Raw genomic sequence first — 25563 nt, forward strand, 5'->3', positions numbered from 1 at the left:
TCTGTAGATATACAAGTATCTTATGTAGCATGTATTTCACAGGTAGATGTACACATGGGTGGATTGCGGGCAGGGCACAAAATAATGCATGTAACTTTAGAATACCATAAGTTATGCACGTATCTCCAGCAGCTAGGTGCGAACATTTCTACCCGCTCTATGGCATACGTGTTCGTGCCTAAGTACGTGCATGTGTATGGACCTGGTTACATTAGTATTCTATAAAGGAAAATAGATGCCTACATTCTAGGACTACATTTCAATTAAAATTTTAATCAGAATTGAAAAGCAGCCCTAAAAAAATTAAAGAATAAAAAGCAATGAGAAGAAATACACAATTCAAATTGAAAAATTATAAATTAAAGAATGAAAAACAGCATGAAGAGTAGCTGTAAACAGCCTTACAGTTTTCCAGGCCTACTTCAGAAAAGCAAACCTATTACAGTCCTTTATAGAACAGGCACACTTTTATGGAATTGACTCCATACTGTGGTATTCAAGAATTGTCTAGGAAGGTTAATTTAGAGCATATACAATTGGAATAAGGGCATTTACACATATAAATAGAATACATAATGTATGTAAAGGCTGATCTTACCTCAATGCCATTAGTTACACATGTAGATGTCATAAGACCCATAGATTCTAAGGGGTTTGCTCTGGGTATGATTTGGGTAGCTAGAAATATTACACTTGTATATCAATTTTTCATGGGAGTACACATAAGGGAGACATCCAGATAACTCAGACATGTCTTCTTTTTGGAGGACTGGCCGGGCTCCTGGATAGACTTTCCAAAACCCCGTGAGTTCTGGCCATGTCTGGAGGACCTCTGAGCATGCATGGATGTTGTCACACACATCCGCGCATGCTCCAGGCCTGCTAGACGCAGTTGGAGCTCGTCTGGAAGAAGAGAGGAGGCTTTGTGGGGGTGGGGCTGGGGGTAGAATGGGGCGGGGTCATGTGGCCAGGTTTTCCCGGAGAAAAATCTGGTAATCCCCATGTGTGTCAGCAAGCGGTTCATTTTGGACAGGATTTAGAAGAACATTGAAGAGGCAGCTGTGCCTAACTCTCTGTACTTGAATATTTTATAAAATACATGGATACGTTGAAACTCTGCCCCTGCTCCACTCAAATGAATCTCTCTAGAATCTCTGCACCTAACACGGGGTAAATTCTATAAATGGTGCTCAAAATTTGCACTGAAAGAAATTGTCACTGAATGTTGTTCTTTGATGGGTGTTGCAGGATTGGCACCCACACAGGGCCAGAATTTGCACTCAGCTTTGGGCAGGAGTTACACCAACTGAAACCAGTTGTAAATCGCAGTGCGCAAGTTGTCACTATAACACTCTGTGCTTTTTAAGGGAATGCCTGTTGCTTGTCCATGCCCCTTTGCAATCCACATAGAACCACGTAGACACTATTCTATAAATGGGCGTGTAACTGTGTTTTCATCTTGATTTGTCAGTTTCGCCCTGTTTCAGTGCCTTGCATCTGTTAGAATGATTTTCTGTGCTGAAAATTCAGCACAAATGTTCAGAGCCATTCATAGAATTTCCCCCATGTGTGTAAGTATAATTAGAGAGGCTTGTTAGAGAGGGGACCTAGCTGTGTACATGGAGGGGGCATGTACAGAATGCACCCACATTGGTGGTATTTTAGCCACTTACATACAGATGTGGCCAAGTGTGCATAAAATACTTCTAATAAAACACTGACAGATGCAAAAGTACACACTTTAAAATGATGGTGTGGACTTTTTGCACCTAGCAGTGTTTCTTAAGAGGTTATTTATGCATGTATGTGACCACATTTGTACCACTTAAAGTACATTCACCCTCCATATACATGCAAGTACCCTCACTGGTGCAGAAAGCTTTGATGAATGGAGAATCTTCTCATCTTTAGCTTTTCAGGGGGGGGGCAATTTTAAGAACAAAAGAACTACCAAACTGGGGCAGACTGAAGGTCCATCAAGCCCAGTATCCTGTTTCCAACAGTGGCCAACCCAGGTCACAAGTACCTGGTAAGATCCCAAGGAGTAAAACAGATTTTATGCTACATATTTTAGGAATAATTAGTGGATTTCCCCAACCCATTTCACTAATGGCTTAAGGACTTTTCTTTTAGGAAATTAACCAAACCTTTTTTAAACCCTGCTAAGCCAACTGTTTTTCATCATATTCTCCAGCAACAAATTGCAGAGTTTAATTACACAGTGAAGGCCAGATTCTGTATAGGATGCCCAGTCTCAGTAACCATCTAAGCAGCTGTTGAGAATCGCACAGAGGTGTCTTATATAGAATCGCAGGACATATGCCTAACCCCGCCTAACTATCCCAATTCTCAGGCGCCAGTTACCGAATCGTGTGGCTGCTGAGCTGATGGCAGCAAGGGAATCTCTCTGCTGCGATCAGCTCAGCGGCCGCGGCAGGAAACTCCCTAGCTGCGAAATCAAGCAGCAGGAGGGATGCCCAGTCCCTCCTGCTGGAATCTCTGAAGCCCCCCCCCCCGAATGTCCATGGCAGGAGGAGTGCCTCCATTTCAGGCATCTATCGCGGCCCTAGGGAGATGGCAAGCGCTGCCTAAGCTCACCTAATGCAAAATCACGCCCATGCCTAGCTTTGGGAGAGCTTATGAATCTCCCTAGGCTCATGAAAACACCTACAACAGGGGTGTCCAATGTCGGTCCTCGAGGGCCACAATCCAGTCGGGTTTTCAGGATTTCCCCAATGAATATGCATGAGATCTATTTGCATGCACTGCTTTCATTGCATGCTAATAGATCTCATGCATATTCATTGGGGAAATCCTGAAAATCCGACTGGATTGCGGCCCTCGAGGACCGACATTGGACACCCCTGACCTACAATGTAGGCTGCCTGCCTCAGGGTGTTTTTATTTTTAAACGTGCATCCTGATTGGCTGGTTAGACAGCGGTAGGATGCCTACCGCCACCTACAATCAAGACATCGTTTATAGAATTTGCCCCTGAGTGAAGAAATATTTTATTCGATTTGTTTTAAATCTACTACTTAGTAGCTTCATCGCATGCCCCCTAGTCTTAGTATTTTTTGAAAAAGTAAACAAGCAAGTCATATCTACACTTTCTACTCCATTCAGTATTTTATAGACCTATCATATCATCCCTGAGCCATCTCTTCTCCCAGCCGAAGAGCCCTAGCCACTTTAGCCTTTTTTCATTGAAAAATTGTCACATTCCTTTTATCAATTTAAAAGTCATTTATGTAGGGGTGGAGTTGAATTGTATCCATGTATTCAAGTACGTGTGTAAAGAATATCCACATAGTATTTACACTTGCTTTGGACCAAATATGAACATGTGTGTGTTTGGGCATGTAACACATTATTGGGGCTGTTTTTTGGTACCTACTTTATAAATATCTCATTATAAAATCAAGCCTGCTGAGACATTCTTTGTTTCAGGATCAACACTGAGAAAACCCCCCCAGAAAGTTGACCGTGAGAGACCACAGAGCAAACACAGATAGACGCATGCACACAGTATAGAACTGGAGCTGCCAACTGCTGAAATGGGCACATGGGCTTACAATCTATGGTACACCTGAGGCAATGAAGACTAAAATGTGTTGTCTAAGCTCACAAGGAAAGTCAATGAGGAAGAAGGATTTGATCTCCATGCATATCAAGGACAATTTTATAACCAAGTGCCTGAGGTCAGTCCCCCCTTTGCATTCAAAAATGTATCACTTATTCACCTTAGTACCCTAAGCATTATTCTATAAGGGTGCGTGCAAATGTAAGGGGGGGGGGAAGGCATGGGCAGGGTTCCCACATGTAAATTATAGTACTGCAAGTTATGTAAGTCCTTGCTGCATTTAAGCACCCATTGGCATGCCCGGCCTATGGCTGCTGTAACTACCGTATAAGCACCTAAATGTAAGGAGTGATGATATTGCATTATGTTGGAAGTCTATAATGGAATCTGGATGGCCAGAAACCATGAAAGAGGCTCTCAGTTCACAGCATTATGACACCTACAATGTGATGCCTACTCATACACTGCAGCTCTGCCCAGGCTATGATCCTGGGAACACTTGTGCACAGATTGTATTCAAGTAAGAACACAAGAATTGCCATACTGGGACAGACTGAAGGCCAATCATGCCCCGTATTCTGATTCCAGCAGTAACCAACCACAGTCCCTTGTACCTGGCAGAAACCCAAATAGTAGCAACATTCCAAAGCTGAGATTGTGATGTCACAATGTCTCATTACACCAATGCCTAAGAATCAAACTCATCAGTGATGTCACAATGGCTTGATTGTCCTGTACTTGGCTCACATAAGAACATGATTTTCGGGGTAGGTCTTAATAAAAGCCCTACCCCAAAAATAAGTCCTAGTTGAAGCGCTTATTTTTGGGGTAGGGGAAAGTCCACTGCTGATACCGGGATCTTCCTAAATGCCACAGCAGACCCTTCCATCTCTCCTTTCCCACACCGAATGTGAGACTGACATATCATTATCTACTTCCAAAAGGAATCGTCGCGGCAGCAATCTAAATGGGCTGCTTTAGGCCTTCTCACATCTAGGCGTTCCTCTGCCACATCACTGATGATGTCTTCAGCAACACGGCATTGGAACATCCCGACATGAGAAAGCCCGAGGCAGCCCTTTTAGATTGTTGCCGCGATGCTGCCTTTTGGAAGTAATGATATGTCAGTCTCACGGTTGACCTGGGGAGGTAGAGATGGAAGGAGAGGGATTGAAGGATTGTGGGGGGTTCGGCTGCATGGCAGAACATAAGAATTGCCGCTGCTGGGTCAAACCAGTGGTCCATCGTGCCCAGCAGTTCGCTCACGCGGCGGCCCTCTGGTCAAAGACCAGCGCCTTAACTGAGACTAACCCTACCTGCATACGTTCTGATTCAGCAGGAACTTGTCTAACTTTGTCTTGAATCTCTGGAGGGTGTTTTCCTCTATGACAGACTCCGGCAGAGCATTCCAGTTTTCTACCACTCTCTGAGTGAAGAAGAACTTCCTTATGTTCGTACGGAATCTATCCCCTTTCAATTTTAGAGAGTGCCCTCTCATTCTCCTTACCTTGGAGAAGGTGAACAACCTGTCCTTATCTACTAAGTCTATTCCCTTCAGTACCTTGAATGTTTCGATCATGTTCCCTCTCAATCTCCTCTGTTCAAGGGAGAAGAGGCCCAGTTTCTACTTTTGGAGCCCAAAAATAATATAACAGTGACTTATTTTCAAGGAAACACGGTAGATCACAGCTGCCCCCTCCCCCACCTTTTATTGTATTAATATTTTGCTTATAGAGCATGCTTTCAACAAGGCATATGCTTTATAAAACACCTCCATGTGTTTGTGTGACTATACCGCCAACAAATTTCATAAGAGCTCACTTCAGCATGTAAAACACTATTCTGCATACTGAAATCATTTTTAAAATTGCACACACCCCCTCTCTCTCACCCCAGCGGACAGTTTTCAAAAGGATTCTCTTTGGCTAACAAAACAGATGTTTACCCATGGAAAAGCCTCCTTTGAAAACTGTTCCCCCTAACACCACATGGGGAAGGGCTTGTGCTGTTAATAACCTGTGCATTTTTCCCTGAGGAGAAAAGGGGTAGTGTTAAGGCGAGTCTTCTAAAGAACGCAGAAGTTATTCATGTTGAGATTCCTGTCTATTCTTTACTCTTCTTCACTTTATGCCATTTGAACCTGAAAAGTATGTGCACCCGCTGCCAAGGAATTTTTAAAGGGAAACGCTGCAGGGAATTTTGTGTGTGAAAATTAACTTGCAGGCCTATAGATGCAAAATACCCACAGATCTGTGAACACTGCAGGGAGGCTGAAACCTGAGTGTAAAACATTCCATAGCACACATCTGTTTCCTGAACCTGTATAAAATGTACCCACAGGCAGTGGCTTAGAAAGGGTATGTGGCACCCCCCTCCCCCGCTCCTTCCCAACACCCCCTGCCGCCTATGCGCCCCTTCCTTTCCACAGTACCTTTTTAATTTTCCAGGCGAGAGCAACAGCATGAACTCACTGCCCGTGTCATGTCGGCTATCCCTCTGACGTCACGTCCTAGGCCCGGAAGTGACAGAGGCGACACCGATGCGGGCAGCAAGTTCATAATGCTGCTCGCTCAGGAAAAATTAAAGAGGTACGAGGGATGAGAAGGGGCGCACATGCACGACGGGGGCGGGGGGGGCTGCCTGTGCTTTACGAAGACCACACCTGGGGTGGATTGCCCCCCACCCCCACCCCCACTGCCCTTACTACGCCGGTGCACACAGGAAATCTGTCATCTCAGTTCTAGACTGCCACTATACTTTCCCACAGAACATCTTTCTGACGTAAGCCTACACAATCCCTATATGTTTCGGTAATGTCACCTAGAATCTCTATTTGACCCATCATCCATTACTACAATTCCTTAGAAATTACTGGAGTCAGGGTTGTATTACTGGAGGCTGAGGATGTGGTATGAGGAAAGGATAGCTATTAGCGAGAAGATCCTGGCAGACTTTTCCCATGAAATCCCAAGATTAGGACTCACTCAGCCTGTCATGCTGACCCAAACCTTATGCCAATATAACTCTGGATATGGGTTTGACATTTCTATGGCAATGCTGTGGGACAATACCAGCTTTTTTTGCAAGTAACCTTGAGTCATCTGGTAACTAACCGCAGCAAGGCAACTAGAGTAGGTATCAGATAAAACACACTAACGTGCCCTTACCTTGCTCCCTGCAGAAGATTTTAGTGCAGTGGTTCTCAAACCTCTCCTGGGAGACCACCCAGTCAGTTGGGTGTCAGGACATCCCTAATGAATATACATATGAGAGATTTGCATATAACAGAGGTGATAGACATACAAATTTCATGTATATTCATTAGGGATATATTGAAATCTGACTGGTTGGTGACAACCCCCCCCCCCCCAGGAAAGGTTTGAGAACCACTCCTCTACTAGACACACACTAAGTTCGCATTATGTTTTGCTCCTATGGACCATCCACAAAAGATGCCTTAGAATGGTTGTAGTTTATGGTACTCTGAATGAGGGATTCTCCTACACCCTCTCTATCTGATTAGTTATCTACCACCAGCACCATCTCAGCAATGTGCTTTCAGAATAGAATGAACTATTGCTAAAACTATCTGTAGTGTTACTGGACCCAGGCAGTGAGCAGGAAGGAAGGATGATGGAGCAATGCATGGAGAGATTTAAGGCTTCTTCTTCAGCCTCAGATCTTTCTTGCGAGAGATCCCACCACCACTTCTTTCCCGCTTCTCTTTTTTGACACAGAAATATTTGGTGACGCTCTTACGACACTGCTCACACTTCACAGCACAACACCAATGGAACTTGCAATTGCAACTGGACACCATCTCCGCCCTGCGCTCCTCCACAGTCAAGCCACAGTCCCCACACAGCCGTCGACAACTTCTCTTTTCCCACTTGCTCAGTAATTTGCCCCTCTTTAGGCATTCCCTGCCTTCGGTGCCCAGCAGCCCGAGGGTCTTGTTCTCCAGGCAGTAGTCTGGTGAGTCCTCCAGGTGAACCAGCTCTTTCTTGGAGATGGAACTGAAGGTCTCAGCTATCGCCCCCCTGCTGGCTGCACTGTTTCCAGCTCCTTGCAGTAGGTCCACTTTCAGAGCCCGATGGTACTTTTCCTTTAGATAGGTACCCACTTCTCGAAACTCAGGCAGCTGAAGCCAGCAGGTCTGCGTGGTACAACTGCCCGACACCCCATGGCATTTGCAGGTTCGCTTCATAGTACCTTTGACAGCCTGAGAACAGAGGACAGAATGGGGTGACAAGAATTAAAATCCAGTACATTGTCAAATCACAGATGCACAGTCCCAGGACTTTAAGTCCATTTTAAATAGAAACATTTCCATATACTCAGATTTGAAGATATGTTCATGATTGCAGAAGTAATATACGGTAATTTTAAAATTCCTCTCTCCCCCGCACCTCCCCAAACCCATGGCTAAGGTTCTCTCCCCTGTCCAGGCCCCAACCCTTTAATCTTCCTCCCAAACCCACAATTCCCCCCAGGCCAACTGAGGTACCTGGTGGTCCAGCAGCGGTCTTTGTGGCAGGAGCAGGCCCTCTCCTCCTGGACCCTCGAGGCTGCTTTCTAAAATGACTGCTGCGACCTCTCACAGCAGATCAAGGTACTACAGGAAATGCAAGCAGCTGTGAGAGGTCTCGGCAGCTATTTTAGGTGGCAGACACGAGGAGGCAGGAGCGAGAGGGCCGCACTCCCGCTACAAAGACCACTGCTGGACCACCAAGAACCTCAGTAAGCCTGATGGGGGGGGGATCATGGGGTAGGGAGAGAGGTTAAAGAATCGGGATCTGGAGATCGATTGCATCAGGCAGCCTCAGGGCCTTTGCTAGAATGACTGCCTATGAAGAAAGAGGAAGTTGCATCATCAGAGGCGGGCCATTAGCAAAGGCCCTGAGGTTGCAGCCTGGTGGAATCACTACAGTAACGCTAGCGGTAGCTGTATGTGGAAGTTAAGAACATAGCTGCCGCTGCTAGTCTGGAAGGGCTGGGGAGAGAAAACGATGGTGGCATATGCAACGGCAGAAGGAGGGTGGGACACTTCTCGTGCTGCGCCACATATCCCGTGACAATGGTGCGTGGACCCCCTCGAGTATGCGTACTGCATTTTGAAAACCTCTGGTATAAACCACCATAACCTGCACATCAAATAAAGCACTGTAGAAAGTGTAATAATAAAATATATGACTTGTATTGGGAGTCTGTATTGAATTTTCATTGTTGATTTTTCAGCATTGTGTATGGTTCTGTATTGTTTTAATTTTTTACTAGCTGCGCTGTTGCTTTGAAGTATGACACTTTTTTCACTTCTGGATCTAGAGGAGATGTGACAGTGGTATCTCACCTTCCTCCCAGCTTCATTGTTATGGAGGTTCATAGCAGCTCTAGCATCCTGTCCCGTCTCAAGTGCATCCACAAATTGCTTGGAAATAGCTTCTCCAAACCCCACATTGTCACTGCAGCCCCCCCAGAGCCAACCTTGGCCCCCTGCAAAAGTACAAGATAACGATTAGACATTCCTTTCTTTTTAGTGATCGCAGAACAATGCTTGTGTGGAACAATTTTTCCAGAAAAATTAGTGCAAACAGTACATGCATTTCATATTGGCAACATCTAGATGCATTCAGTAACATGAGAGCCAGATAACTGCAACAATCATGATTTAAATGGGTCTGCGCACTCCAGAGCTCCTGAGAAGAACATATTCATTAGTGTCAATGATTTGCTGGTTTCTGCCATTTATGATTTTTTTTTTCTCCTTTGTGCTCCTCAGTTACAGTTTTCCAAGCCATGCATGTACCTCACAAGGACACTCACCAAATCTGAGAGTCATTTTCAAAGCCATTTTCATGGGTAAACCAGAATGCTGGAAATGAAAACCTATTACTTTACTTTCGATGCCTAATAGAATGGGGAAGCAGGTATTTATTAGAGACCATAAAGAATACTGGTTTAATGTAGAGATATGGAGACATGATGACAGATAAAGGCCAAAAGACCCATCCAGTCTGCCCATCTACAGAATCCACTATCACCTCCTCCCCCTAAGAGATCCCAGTGTGCCTGTCCCATGCTTTCTTCAATTCAGCCACAGTCTTTGTCTCTACCACCTCTACTGGGAGACTATTCCACGCATCTACCACAATTCATGTAAAACAGTATTTCCTTAGATTACTCCGGAGCCTATCACCTCTTAACTTCATCCTATGCCCTCTCATGCAGAGTTTCCTTTCAAATGAAAGAGACTCAACTCATGCACATTTACATTACGTAGGTACTTAAACGTCTCTATCATATCTCCCCTCTTCTGCCTTTCCTCCAAAGTACAGTACGCCTTATGATGAAGACCACATACCATTTTACTAGCCTTTCTCTGGACTGACTCGATCCTGTTTATATCTTTTTGAAGGTGTGGTCTCCAGAATTGTACACTATTCTAAATAAGGCTTCACCAGAGTCTTATACAGGGGCAACAATACCTTCTTTTTCCTACTGGCCATTCCTCTCCCTATGCACCCCTGCATCTGTCAGCAACATTGTTTGCAAATACGAGGGTCATTTCATAAATAATGCACACTATTTTTTATTTTTTTTAATTTACTTTTTTTTTTTTTCAAGTATTTATTTACAGTCCTTCAATATAGTCTCCTTGCTTTGCAATGACTGAGTCCCAACGTCCGGGAAGCTTCATTATTCCATCCAAGACATCTTTTTTGTTCAGTTGCTGAATGGCTCCGGTACCGGTGGGAGAAAGCTTTTCCAGAGATTACATTACATTACATTAGGGATTTCTATTCCGCCATTACCTTGCAGTTCAAGGAGGATTACAAAAGAATTATCCAAGATGTATTACAACAAGAACTTACAAAAAAAAAAAAATTGGTCATTTTCAAAAAGAGTAAGAAATGGGTAAGGTTATTTGTTTGGGGTAGTTGGCTTTAGTGAGAGGTAGAGTTTGAGACTTGCGGTATTATTTCTTTTTTCAGAGTTTTCTTGAAGAATATGGTCTTTATTTCTTTTCTAATGTCCAAACATAGTTTGTTTCAACTTTGGAAAAAGGTCGAAGTCTGGTGGACTCATGTCTGGACTGTAAGGAGCATGAGGTAACACCTCCCAGCCATATTCATGTAGTTTTTCTTTTTTTTCTTTTTTTTTAATAATTCTTTATTCGTTTTCAAATTGACCAGCAAGTGCACAGAAGAATATATTATACAAATTGTTGCACGATAGCACATTAATATCTACCACATAAAATCTAGTGATGCAATAACCCCCCCAACCTTTATAACATTTTAATAGGAATATACACATATTATATAACATATTATGTAAAATTATTCCCAACTCCCTCCCCCCTTTGGAAGGAGGAAATGCCATACAGTTTTTAGAGAATCTAATACCCAAGCTGCTACAGTTAGATTTCAAACAGCCTATAGAAATAGAACGTGCACACCGGATTCCAATAAAACGTTTGGATAATAAGGGGAGACCAAGACCATTAATATTTAAGATGTTACATTATCAACAGGCAATAGACATTTTAAATGCAGCTAAACGTGATAAAAATTTAAACTACAAAGGGTCCAAAATATGTTTTTTGCCTGACTTTGCTAAAAATACAGCAAATACTAGGAAACAATTCCTCACAATGAGACCTCAATTAAAGGAAAATGGGTATAAATATGGTTTATATTATCCAGCAAAAATGAGAGTCTCTTGTGGGGATAAATCTTTATATTTTGTTGACCCGGAGAAGTTAAGGATCTTTCTCTCAAAATCAGAGCCTATGGCATTTTAGAGAGTTGTTTGGTGGATTGGTGGACTGTAATGACATTAAACAAAGTTGACAGAACTGATCCATGAGACTCAAGTTTTGATTAATTGATTAAAGAGACAAATATGAAAGATCAGACAAATTAATAAACTGATAAAAGGGAAATAGACAGTAATGGAAAGATAAGAAGAAGGAAGCAGGATGGACCGATTACAGACACTGCATTTGTGTAAGAGGAATGAATGGCAGATGATATTAAAAAAAAAAAAACCTACGAATATGTTTGCCTATGCTAAGATAAGGAGAAAGAACTAAGAAAGTTGTTGAAAGTGATCTTAATTTAGCAATATGACTTACAAAATTAAGAAAATTGCTAAAGGCAATGAACAACAGTGAAGTCATGTTTTCCAAATGGAATAGGGTTTGAAGGAGAATGGAAGAAGAGCACCTATGGAAACATGTGAAAAAAGACTTACAAATACAGTATGAAGGTCTATGAATGATGCATGGATAAGTCCAGCGGTAGTGGCAATTTCTGGATGCATTTAGATGCATGCAGAAGTAAAGAGAGAAATAATAATATAAAGAAAATAGATATACAATAGAAATTCATAGAGAGTTATTTGCAGTGAATGCTTATCTGATTATTTTTAAGTTTCAGTTATAAAAATGGTACTTTTGTAAAAGAGAGCCTGTTCTTTTTGTTTGCTTTCTAATATAGCTTCAAATGGATTGGATTTATATTGGAATCCTAGAATTTTAATAACATGGTAATTATATTATACGTATTCATGTAGTTTTTCAATGATGAGTGGGGAGTTCCATCTTCCCTACGACCACAAAAATTTTGATGAGCTCAATCAAAAGTCAAACAAATGATGATTTTTGCTTATGATCATGAAGGCATCATCATCACAGACGAAGTTCCACGTGGAAGAAGTGTCACAGCAGTGTATTATCGTGATTTTTTACAAAAAATGTGCAGAAAAATGCACAAAACCCGACCTCAGTTGCTCTTGGCTGGGCCACTCATTCTTCACGACAACGCTCACCTGCACATAGGGAATGTCATTGAAAAACTACATGAATACGACTGGGAGGTGTTATCTCATGCTCCCTATAGTCCAAACATGAGACCACCAGACTTCGACCTTTTTCCAAAGTTGAAACAACCTATGTGTGGACATCAATTTGCATCTCTGGAAGAGCTTTCTTCCGCCGGTACCCGAGCCATTCGGCAACTGAACTAAAACGGTGTCTTGGATGGAATAATAAAGCTTCCTGGATGTTGGGACTCGGTCACTGCAAAGCAGGGAGACTATATTGAAGGATTGTAAAGAAATACTTGAAAAAAAAATAAAACATGTAAATTTTTAAAAATAGTGGCATTATTTATTAAATGACCCTTGTATATCTCATGCATATTCATTATGAATATCTTAGAAACCAGACTGGCTTGGTGTGTCCTGAGACTTGGGTTAAGAGCCCCCTAATCTAAGAAAATATTTCTTTACAGGAAGGATGATGGATATATGAAATGGCCTCCCAGTTGAAGTAGCAGAGACAAGATAGTATTGAATTCAAGAAGGCAGGGGACAAGCACAGAGAGTATTTGAGGGAAAGCAGTTGTTGTGGATGGGTTATTGTTAGATAGGCTGTGTGATCTCTTTAACTAGGTTGTGTGGTTATACCATACAAAAAAAGTCCAACAGGACAAAGAACCCTTGGGTATAAAACAGTACAAAAGGAAGTGGGAACGGACAATGAACGCTCCACTGAAGATCACTGATGTAAAACTAACTTGTTTATTTCATAAAAGGACACAAGCAGAAGCTGTGGACCTGACACAGCACTGTGTTTCGGCGTCTGAGGAACGCCTGCATCAGGGGTCACCTTTTTGAAAATGCTTCCATAGCCTTTCAGTGATTTTGGTTACTCTGGCATGTTAGTTGGCCCGAGCTTTGTTTTATCCCAGACCTGCCATCTGTGAACATATACGGTACAGTGATCCCTGATGCAGGCTTTCCTCAGATGCCGAAACACAGTGCTTTGTCGGGTCCACAGCTTCTGCTTGTGTCCTTTTCTGAAATAAACAAGTTGGTTTTACATCAGTGATCTTCAGTGGAGTGTTCATTGTCCGTTCCCACTTCCTTTTGTACTATACCATGCAACAAGCATCCAAACTCAACTCCATTTATTCTAATTTTACAATGTTTTCAAGTTTAGCAAAATGTTTACTTTTTATTGTATTAATATGCAGTAGGGGATATCTCAGTAAGCTATTTTTTATGAAAGGAGGGAAAAGAAGACCCCTGAACATTACTTTATGGAAGGTGGGATATCAAGGGTTCCTTTTACAAAGCCGCACTAGGGCCTAAACGCGCGGAATAGCGCACGCTAAATTGCCGCAGGCGGTATATTTCCGGCTAGCGTGCGCGCTAATCCAATGCGTGCGATAAACCCGCTAGCGTGGCTTTGTAAAAGGAGCCACAAGTATTTGAAAACAAATAAATATTGAAGGCCTGTTCTTTTCCTGAAAACACCGGCTACATATAACCTGAGAATTGCACTTGTTTCCATCACTTACCCAGCTGCCCGTTACGGGAGTCGTCACAGCCACAATTATCAAAGTCCCCCAAGCTGCAGTTTCTGGTGAGTGTGTACATTACTCCCGCTGAGCTGATGGCATGAACAAACGCTGTCTCCCGGTTAGCTGAAACAGAAGGAAACATAAAGGTGTTGCTTGATGAATTCCCCCCCAACCAGCTTCACAATGTACCCCTAAAGTGGTTACAGGTGAAAGAAGAGGCAAGTGCTATCCATTAATCACTGGTAAAGCTCTCAGTTCCCTATGTCTAGAAGAAATCCAGATCGTTGAGAATTTTTTGATATTTAGGACAAGATTATGGTGAGACATCCAGTCAGTTAGTTGACTCAATTGGTCATTAAAATCAGAAATGATTAATTCTTGATTATAAGTCAACAAAAGTAACTGGATATCATCTACACAAAAGTGAAAATCAATTCCCCAAGTGTCTAGGAGCTTCACCAGTAGTTCAAGATACAAATTAAAGAGTTGGAGATATCAATGATCCCTGCAGGGCTCCAGATTTTAAAGACCCTTTAGGGGATAATTCACTTTTCCAATCAACTAAACAAGATGGCTGAGGGGAGATATGATTGAAGTCTATAAAATCTAGAGTGGATCAATTTTCCACTCCATCAAAAATTATAAAGACTAGGGGACACTTGATGAAGTTATAGGGAAATACTTTTAAAACCAATAGGAGGAAATATTTTTTCACTCAGAGAATATTTAAGTTGTGGAATGCGTTGCCAGAGGTTGTGGTAAGAGAGGATAGCGTAGCTGGTTTTAAGAAAGGTTTTGACAATTTCCTGGAAGAAAAGTCCATAGTCTGTTGAGACAGACATGGGGGAAGCCACTGCTTGCCCTGGATCAGTCACATGGAATGTTGCTACTCCTTGGATTTTGGCCAGGTACTAGTGACCTGGATTGGCCACAGTGAGAACAGGCTATTGGGCTTGATGGACCCAGTAAGGCTATTCTTAAGATTGATTGGTAAAGTAAGACACAAAACATTTTAGTACTGTCAACCGTAAAACCACATCTTTCAACCTTTGCAACAGCTTAAGATGGGAGACAGTATAAAAAATGGCTGTTAAATCAAGTTGGATCTAGCTACTTGGGTATCTTTAACCAGTTTCAGTCTTGCTGAATACTGGACTCTTAATTCCTATAATACAGTGAATGCTCGGGAACAAATCTTGAATAAACCAATATATTCATTCATTCATTCAATACAGGAAAACAAAAGATCTCACAGGCAATTAGATTACCATTGACATACTAAGCTCTGATGAAGCTTTCACTCCTGGCAGAATTCTGCACAAAAATATTCAAAATTTGCAAAATTCTGCATGTTTGTTTGACAACATTTAAACACTATTTTTGCTAATTATTATCCAAAATTCAGTACAATTCAGTATTTACATTAAATTATGCTAGAGAAAACAAAGAGCCTTCAAATTTTTCTCACTTAGCTCTCCTTTTATCAAGCTGCGTAAAGGCTTTTTATTGCAGACTGCTGTGGTATAAACTCTGATGCTCACAGAAGAAGAGAGCTCTGGCAGCGAAATCATTTAAAATAATTGTACCAAAAGGTTTTTCTTACCACTGCGCAAGCCACTGTGACTGGAGAGTTGCAGGGCTCTCTCTGGGCAGTTCCAGCGGTCCCAGGCAAACTGGTATTTACACTCTTCAATCCCACTCTGTGCTCCAGCTGCCACACTGCTAGAATAGATCAGGTATGCCTGCAAGCAAGAGCAAATTAATTTTTTTTTTTTTTTTACAAGCTTAGCTTCTTATTAATTTAGGAAGGATGCACAAATGGGACAGAGAGTGACACACATGGATGGTTACCATGGCCCCGCTCAGCTGGTAAGTCCCTCCTATCTGTGCCCTTCTCTTCAACTGCCAACTGCAGACTCCATCCTTTCTGCCTTGCTACACCATATGCTTGGAACAAGCTTCCCGAATACTTACAGCGGGCTCTGTCTCTGGCAGTGTTCAAGGCCTATATAAAAGTCCATCTCTTTGAGAGTGCTTTCGACTCCTAACTCCTCTCACCTTGGGTTCTGCATCCCCTACCCTCTATGTCATATCTTGTCTGTCCAAGTTAGATTGTAAGTTCTTCTGAGCAGGGACCGTCTATAAATGTCAAAACTATGAAGCTGCGTATGCCTTTTAGCGCTATATAAGTGATAAGTAGTAGTAGCAATTAATTTATTTAAAACATTTATATCCCGCACATCCAACAGGGAAAATTGCTTGAGTACCTGAATAAATAAATGTAAACCATTCTGAGCTCCCCTGGGAGAACGGTAAAGAAAATTGAATATATAAATAAATAAAAATCTATATGGGTTACAAAATAACATTCATAAGTCAAAATATGCAAACAAATCCTAACATTTAAAATAAAATGGGAGGGTGGGTTGGAATGTATTTTTCAATTCTCAATTTGAGTGTAGTTCTTAGATATAATTATGGGGGGTGATAATCTTTTTGTCATAGATTATAATTGTAATTGTATTTAAGTGCTTTTATAGAATTATATGATTGAATTTTATTTTGCACTTACTTATGGCTTTAAAATGAATAAAGAAATTAAAAAAATAAAATAAAAACAATACCCTTTAAATTTCTTAATACAAACTTTCTTACATATCTTTAAAACCAAAAAACAAACTTACATAAACTATTGAATAATAAAACAATGAAACAAAATGAAACAACAATTTCTCATCACAAAACCTAAAAAGCCTTTTGGGAAAAAAAAAGCCTTCAAACTCTTACGAAAGAGTAAGAAGGAAGAAATCTGACGAACAGTGTCAGGGAGAGCATTCCACAATTGAGAGCCCACCACACTAAAAACACAACGACTGGTTGCCTTAACTAGAGATCAAATTGACGGCACAACCAATAGTTGCTTAGACTGAGATCTCAAAGAGCAAGGTGTGTAGGTAGATTTATGGGTATAATAATTAGCGTAACATAAACAAATCACGTGTATCTTAGTTGCTAGGGAAACCATAAATACCTTGCCACGGATTCTGTAATTTTGCCAGTGTATACTAAGAAAGATACCAGGGCTATATGAAATATTTTATTATAGAAATAGAAAAATATAATTCACAAGCCAGCAGTAAATAATAACTAATTATTGTTCACAATGTCTCTGTACATACATATATCTCATTACATAATTATTACACAATAATCCCTAAGTAAATGAGCAAATACTAATTCTTACACACTAAGTAATTCCTTATAATAATAATTCCTGAATAGCAGCAGTATATTACAGTTTATCACCCAGAGTAATTAATGACTCCTTTCCTGATTAATCAATCAGAGATCTACCTAGCCCAGCTGATAAGGAAATATGATTCCTAGCTCACCATTCTTCAGGTCAAGCCCCAGGGAGATAGAATCAATCCTTTCGTGGCGTGGCACGATTTAGAATTTCTTCCGGTCAGGAATTCTTCCGTTATTTACTGAAGTGAGCTGTAAACGTCTGTCAGCAATAGTTCCTTAAGTGATATGAACACCAGGTTCCTTCTCTCCCCATAAGAGAGCTAATCACCAGAGGTAACTTCTCAGGTCTTAATTATTATAGAAGGTGCAGAGAATCCAATGTTAAGATGCAAGCTTCCTTACACCTCAGCAGAGAATAGCAATTAATTAGGCACCTTCTCCTTTGTTCTCATCAGATGACCTCTCAGAACCAATCCAGAAACAGAACTTGGATGAATAGCCTTTCTGTTTAACATCTCATACAGGCCTTGGGAAGAGGCGCCTTCATAGATAAGAACAGCATAGAAGCAGATGACTCCCACAGCTTCACACGGGCTGAACATGTAGGCATAGCCAGATGTCCTTAACTAGAGAAGCACACAGTTCTGGTAAACATACCCAGAATGTATTTGACAGGCAGCAAAGATGATTTCTTCTTTTTCTCTTCTTGCATGGTTCATGCTGGAAAGATTTCTTGCAGACAATGGTTTATGCTTTATGACGTCAGTGAGACTAACCTCCAGGTGTGAGGAAGGAATCACCCCTACAGGTGGCACATATGACTCTAATAAAAAAGTCACTACTTTCGGCAGAGATTGATGTAAAGCTTATACACTAGTACCAAAATCTTAAATTGAATTCTTCAAGCTACTGGTAACCAATGAAGCTCTGCGAGTATAGAGAAGACATGCTCAGTATGAGGAATGCTACCAATTACCCTTGCTGGAGCATTCTGTGCCACCTGCAAAGCTCTCAATGACTTTAAGAACATAAGAATAGCCTTACTAGGTCAGACCAATGGTCCATCAAGCCCAGTAGCCCGTTCTCATGGTGGCCAGTCCAGGACATTAGTACCTGGCCAAAATCCAAGGAGTAGCAACATTCCATACTACCGATACAGGGCAAGCAGTGGCTTCTCCCATGACTTTTTTGGAAGAACACACAAAAAAGCATTACAGTAATACCACAGTTACCAGGGTAATTTCTGCCATAATGGGGAGCACTTTGAAAATTCCCCTGGGAATACTGCAGTAATGGTAGACCCTTCTGCGGTAGTGCTGTGGGATTGTTAGCCCTATGTTTATTATGGCATTCCCACGGTAATGGAGAAGCCCTCCCCGAGTCCTCATGCTTACCAGCTCCACTCTCATGGTCCTGAGTCTCTGTTAAAGCTGAATGCATCCCCAGCAGTAGCAGCAATTCCCACAAGCTACCTGCTGCTGACCCAGAAGCTACTCCTCTGCTGTGAACTTCCTGTTTTGCAGCAGAGAGGAAAGTTTCTGGGTCAGTGACAGGCAGTGTATGGGAATCACATTGACTGCTGAGGACCCACTCAACTTGAAGAGAGACACAGGAGCCAAGTAGGAGCATTCTCTCTACAATGTCCCAAGAGAGAGAGAGAGGTACTCATGGGAGGGGGGGGAGGGGGAAGAGAAATGCTGCACCCAATTAGAGGTAGGGAGGTATAAGGGATAAAGCCACCAAATTGGAGGGAAGAGGAGGGAGAAGAGTGAGATGCCAGATCATGGGGAGGAAAAGGGAGAGAGAGGGAAGGAGGGAAGGAAAGGAGAAAAGAAGGGAGGGGAGAGATGCCAGAAGCTAGAGATTGGAGAGTGAGGGGAGGGGAAGGGACTGAGGGAGGGAAGGAAAGGAGAGAGGGGGGAGGCAAGAGATGCCAGAGGCTAGAGCTTGGAGAGGGAGGGGAGGGAGAGATGGAAGGGAAGGAGAGAAGAAGAGAGACTTGCCAGAACATGGGGGGGGAGAGAGAGATGGAAGGGAAGGAGACAGAGATACCAGACTTGGAGGGAGTAAAGGAAAGGAGAGATATGTCAAACCAACTATGGGGGGGGGAGGGTGGCGGACAGAGATACCATTTAGTGGGGTGGGGTGGGATAGGATGAGGTGGGGAAAGAGAGGCAGAAATGCTAGACCATGTGGTGGGAAGAAAGTAAAGAAAGGAGAGGAGAGGGTGCATGGAGGTAGGGAGGTGGAGACAATGAGAGGAGAGATAAAATGGAGAGAGGGATTAAATTGGAATGAAACATGTAAAAAAGAGAGAGGGGACAGAGGTGATGGAAGGAGGTGAGGGCAGTTTATGGAAGGGGGCATAGAGAGAGGGCAGATGCCATATGGAAAGGATAGACAATTGATAGAAGGTAGAGAGAGGGCAGACAGTGGATGGAAGAGGCAGAGAAAGAGGGTGAACAGTGGATGGAAGGGGCAGAGAAAGAGGGTGCACAGTGGATGGAAGGAGTAGAGAAAGAAGGCAGACACCGGATGGAAGGAAGAGTGAAGAGAAGATGAGGAAAGTAGAAACCAGAGATGACAAAGGTAGGAATTTTTTTTTTTTTTAAATTTAGGATAGAAACATAGAAGCATGATGGCAGATAAAGGCCAAATGGAGATTTGTATACCACCTTTTGCACTACATAGACATGGCAAGGGGCATGTTTTGTGAAGGGCTTGGTGGAACCAAAATCTTCAATTCCCATTTCAGAAAGGAAACACATGTGGATGCCTTAATATATTATTGCTGATCCTAGACATGTATAGGTTTTCTAAAAGTGCTCACTTTGGGCAGTCTTGTACAGGAGAGATTAAGAGGTCCTTTTACTAAATTGTGGTAATCATAATCACCACCATGTGCTTTCCACAACAAAAAAGGGCTTAGCTTGGGGCGTGCTCAGACGTCCCATGGTAATTTTTGCATGTACAAGTACTACCCACAAACTAAGAAACTGAAATTAATTTTTAGCGCTAGAGCATGTCTGGGGTGGAAAGTAGGCGTATTCTGCGCTAATCAGTTAGTGCAGCTACATTGGTGTGTACTAACCAATTAGCATGTGCTTAGTATGTGAGCCCATAGGGCCAGATTCTTTAGGGGCCGACTAGTTAGGTGTCGCTAGGTGCCCTAATTGTGGACACCTAGCGATGTCTAACTAAAAACTGCACACAACCCAAATTGTTTCAATTGGCATGGTAATTGACCACACCATTAAAGTTAATTGATACATTTTTTTAAAAACCCAAACAATTAAGAGTTTCGCACAGAACTCAGAGTGACATCTACCTGAAAAGTAGGCATGGTTAGGGGCAGAGAATAGGCACAATTGACGTAGGCATTGCAATGGATCCAAATTAGGTGTTGGTATATTATGCCCAATAAAACCTGACACCCTACCTCTATGGCACCTAGCAATGCCTGAGTCTGCTTAGGCACTGCTAGGCGTGATTGTATAACTGGCGCTTAGCAGTTGATTGATATCCACGTGGAGCAGCGCCTACAATGTAGGTGCTTTTAGGCATTGTTTACAGATCTGGCCCTTACTGGGTGAGTAATGGGCCCTTAATGGGTGAGTAATGGGAAAATTAATGTATGGCCATTCGTAGTGGAAATAGAAAAATCGCCCATTTCATCCCTGTGGTAAAAATGGCCTTAGCGTGTGCTTTAAGGTCACTTTTTAATCACAGTTTGGTAAAAGGGCCCCTAAGGAAGGTCTTCTAATTAATCCCTCGTTGGTATTTTTGCATTCAAAATTGAAAATATAGAAAGATTGAAGCCTCAGAATTTAATGAGGAGCATTTACATATGTGAAGGGCAATTTCAGAAACAGGCACATAAAGATAGGTGCCAATTGTATGTGTAAATGATAAAATAGTAGTACTTAATTGTGTGGTTGATGCCACTAATTGGCAAATATGTGTGTAAGTATTAAGCGCTATTCTGCTGCTGCTACTACTACTACTACTGCTACTACTATTTATCATTTATATAGCACCGAAAGGCGTCCACAGCACTGTACATTTTGACATTTAATAGATGGTCCCTGCTCAGAAGAGCTTTCAATTTAACTTGGACAGACAGACATGACATATAAGGTAGAGAATGACACAGGGACAAATATTTCCCTGTTCCCACAGGAACTCAATTTCCACATTCCGTCCCCGTAAGTTTTGTTGCTGTCCCTGTCCCTGCCCCATTTCTATAAACTCTGCCTTAATTGCACAAGCCTCAAACACTTATGATTTTAAAGTGTTTGAGGCTTGTGCAGATGAGGAAAGAGCTTGCAGGAATGGGGCAGGGACAGGAAAAGAACTCGTGGGGATGGGATGGAAAAATGAGTTCCCGTGGGGACATGGAAAAATTTTGTCCCTGTGTCATTCTCTAATATAGGATTAAAGTTGTGGAACCCAAGGTAAGAGGAGTTAGGAGATAAAGGCAGTCTCGGAGCCTGCCATTGGGATTCAGCAGCTTGTTCCAAGCATATGGCTTCAAGGGCCTGATGCTAGCATTCAGATCCTTGTACGACATGGCACCAGGCTACGTGACGACCAAGCTTCCTCCATATGTGCCAAATAGGTCCCTTCTCTCCCAGGGGGAAATACGCCTCAAAACGCCCCCGGCTTAGCATTTTTTTTTGTTACTTTAGCTTGTCTGCGGTGTTCTTTGCTCACATGTTTAAAGACAATAGACTGTTTTCAGTCCAATTCTTTATATGTGAGTTTGCAAACCATTGGACCCCTGAAACACGGACTGTGTAGGGTCCGGTTGGATTTTTATCACAGTATTTTTTATCATAGTATTTTTTTAATTGAATTTTCATGGTTTTATATGTCAGTGTTTAATAAATTATCTCCAGAACATCTGTATCCACAGTTTTTGTTTTCATCGGTGGATTGTTTTCACTGTGGATCATTGGGTCTCCCCAAAACATGAATAGGAATGGAGGAGTAATAGAACCTGATCGATTTTCAGAGGGTTTTCTTCATGAGGAGTTAGCTAAAATAAAGGTAGACAAAGCAATGGGGCCGGATGGTGTACATCCTAGGGTGCTGAAGAAACTTAGGGAAGTTCTGGTAGCTCTGCTGACTGACCTTTTCAATGAGTCTCTAGAGTCAGGACTGACGAAGGGTGGATGTGGTCCCTCTCCACAAAAGTGGAAGTAAGAAAAAGTAGGGAATTAGAGGTTGGTAAGTCTGACTTCTGTGGCAAGCAAATTAATGGAAACACTTTTAAAACAGAGAATGGTCAAGTTTCTGGAATCCTGTGGATTACAGGACTGGAGGCAACATGGATTTACTAGAGGTAGGTCTTGTCAGACAAGTCTGATCAATTTCTTTGACTGGGTGACCAGAGAATTAGATAGAGGATGTGCGCTAGATTTGGTGTATTTAGATTTTAGCAAAGCCTTTAACAGTGTTCCACACAGACATCCAATAAATAAACTGAGTGCCCTCGAGATGGGTCCCAAAGTGATGGGCTGGGTCAAGAACTGGTTGAGGGGAAGGTGACAGAGGGTAGTGATTAATGGAGAATGCTCTGAGGAAAGGGATGTTACTAGTGATGTGCCTCAAGGTTCTGTTCTTGGGCCTGTTTTTTTTAACATTTTTATAAATGATATTGCTGAAGGGTTATCAGGTAAAGTTTGCCTCTTTGCGGATGATACCAAAATCTGCAACAGAATAGGCACGCTGGATGGTGTGAATAACATGAAGAAAGACCTGGCGAAGCTCGAAGAATGGTATGAAATTTGGCAGCTACAATTTAATGCTGAGAAATGCATGGTCATTCATTTGGGCTGCAAAAAACTGAGGGAACAGTACAGTTTAGGGAGTGAAGAGTTTTATGTGCACGACAGAAGAGTGGGACTTGGGTGTGATTGTATGTGATTTTTAAAAAAGTTTTTATTAGGCATTTTATATACCGCCTATCAAGGTTTATCTAAGCGGCTTTTTACAATCCTGTTTGTCTGTCTTGCCTGTTTAGATTGTAAGCTCTTTCGAGCAGGGACTGTTTTCTTACTCTTTGTGACTCTGTACAGCGCTGCGTGTATCTGGTAGCGCTATAGAAATAATTAATAGTAGTAGTAGAGTGAGTTATATTATTGCGATTACTATTCCTGGTGGGATACACAAGATCTGGAGCCTCAGCCTGTATCTCCTCTTCTCCTTCATCTCCCTCTTCCTCTATTAGGTATGGGATGAGGTTGAGTGTATGATACTCATCCTCATTCTTGAGCTGAAACTCTACAAGAATACAAGAAAACCCACAAAGCAGTCGGAATCAAACCAATCAATCTGTACCGGAAACCTTATGCTCCTCGAAAACCACCCACCCAACTCCCCATTTTCTCCATTGCAGGACACCACTGATGTGTCTGTACCACCGAGCAGGCCCAAAACCTGCTAACACATGATGGTGTGCAATATATGCTGTTCCAGGTAGGGTTACCAGACGTTCGGGAAAACCCGGACATGTCCAGGTTTTGGAAAGTCACGCTGTGTCTGGAGGGCTTCTGAGTATGCGCCAATAATGTCACACGCATCCACGTATGCTCGGAGGCCCTCCAGACCCGTCAGAAAAGAAGAGACGAGGCTATGTGGGGGCAGATCTGAGGGGCAGAATAGGGTGGGGCTGGAGGCAGAACAGGATGGGGCTGGAGGAGGAAAGGGGCAGGGCCTTGCATCTGGGATTTCACCATTTCAAATATGGTAACCCTAGCTCCAGGTGATTGAGCCTCAGATCACACTGAACCCCCCCCCCCCATGCCTTTTCTGTGCTTCCATATCTTGCTGGTTTTCTCCTTCACCAAGATATCCTGCCACCAGTGCTTCCACTGTTGCACAGTGCACTTTTTCACCCCCACATTACTGACCTCCACAGCTATTTACTCCCACAGCTGGTTCTTCTGCCCCTGAGAGAGGCATAACTTTTTAAAAAGTCGATCAAAATCATTGCAGACATATTGCACCAGAAGCTCTAGCTCGTCTTGCTGAACTTCGATGCATGTGTCTTAGAAACATAGAAACATAGAAGATGACGGCAGAAAAGGGCCACAGCCCATCAAGTCTGCCCACTCCAACAACCCTACCCCCTTGAATTTACCCCCCTAGAGATCCCACATGTGTATCCCATTTCCTTTTAAAATCCTTCACGCTGCTGGCCTGAATCACCTGAGGTGGAAGTTCATTCCAACGATCGACCACCCTTTCGGTGAAGAAGAACTTCCTGGTGTCGCCATGAAATTTCCCACCCCTGATTTTCAGCGGATGGCCTCTTGTGGCAGAGGGACCTTTAAAAAAGAAGATATCATCCTCCACCTCAATACGGCCGGTGATATATTTAAACATCTCTATCATGTCTCCTCTCTCTCTACGTTCTTCGAGTGAATATAGCTGCAATTTATTCAGCCTTTCTTCATACGGGAGGTCTTTGAGTCCCGAGACCATTTTGGTGGCCATTCTTTGAACCGACTCAACTCTCAGCACATCCTTTTGGTAATGTGGCCTCCAGAATTGTACACAATACTCCAGATGAGGCCTCACCATGGATCTGTACAATGGCATTATAACTTCGGGCTTCCGGCTGATAAAACTTCTTCGGATGCAACCCATCATTTGTCTTGCCTTTGATGAAGCCTTCTCCACTTGATTGGCAGTCTTCATGTCTTCGCTAATGATCATCCCCAAATCACGTTCCGCCTTGGTCCTAACTAAGGTTTCACCATTCAGTGTGTAAGTTTTGCATGGATTCCTGCTGCCGAGGTGCATGACCTTACATTTTCTAGCATTGAAGTTTAGCTGCCAAGTCGAGGACCAATGTTCCAATAGAAGTAGGTCCTGCGTCATACTGTCTGGTAAAGTGTTCTCACTTACTATGTTGCATAGTTTGGCGTCATCGGCGAATAATGTGATTTTACCCTGAAGCCCCTGAGTCAGATCTCCCACAAATATGTTGAAGAGGATCGGGCCCAAGACCGAGTCCTGAGGCACTCCACTGATCACCTCCGACGTTTTTGAAGGGGCACCATTTACCACCACTCTCTGAAGTCTACTGTTTAGCCAATCACCGACCCATGTAGTTAACGTCTCTCCCAGTCCCATTGATTTCATCTTGTTCAATAGTCTGCGGTGCGGAACGCTATCAAAAGCTTTACTAAAGTCCAAGTAAACGACGTCTAGGGACTCACCCACATCCAGTTTCCTTGTTATCCAGTCAAAGAAACTAATTAGATTGGATTGGCAGGACCTGCCTTTGGTAAATCCATGTTGGCGGGGATCCCGTAGATTCTTCTCGTCTAGGATTGTATCTAATTTATGCTT

The 25563-nt window shown here is 42.5% G+C and overlaps 1 protein-coding gene across 1 annotated transcript in view; it reads right to left on the reverse strand.

The window, feature by feature from the left end:
- Positions 1–7238: 7238 nt before the first annotated feature.
- LOC117359729 (protein Wnt-8b-like) overlaps positions 7239–25563 on the reverse strand; it is a 40269-nt gene continuing 21944 nt past the window's right edge. Inside the window, exons 4-10 of the mRNA XM_033942946.1 lie at positions 23356–23487; positions 18597–18797; positions 16638–16642; positions 15557–15695; positions 13951–14076; positions 8934–9076; positions 7239–7805 (exon numbers count right to left, since the gene is read on the reverse strand). Of these exons, the coding sequence (XP_033798837.1) occupies positions 7239–7805; positions 8934–9076; positions 13951–14076; positions 15557–15695; positions 16638–16642; positions 18597–18797; positions 23356–23487 (1313 nt within the window). The remainder of the gene's footprint in view (positions 7806–8933; positions 9077–13950; positions 14077–15556; positions 15696–16637; positions 16643–18596; positions 18798–23355; positions 23488–25563) is intronic.

Source organism: Geotrypetes seraphini, chromosome 4, assembly GCF_902459505.1.
Source record: "Geotrypetes seraphini chromosome 4, aGeoSer1.1, whole genome shotgun sequence".
NCBI lineage: Eukaryota > Metazoa > Chordata > Amphibia > Gymnophiona > Dermophiidae > Geotrypetes > Geotrypetes seraphini.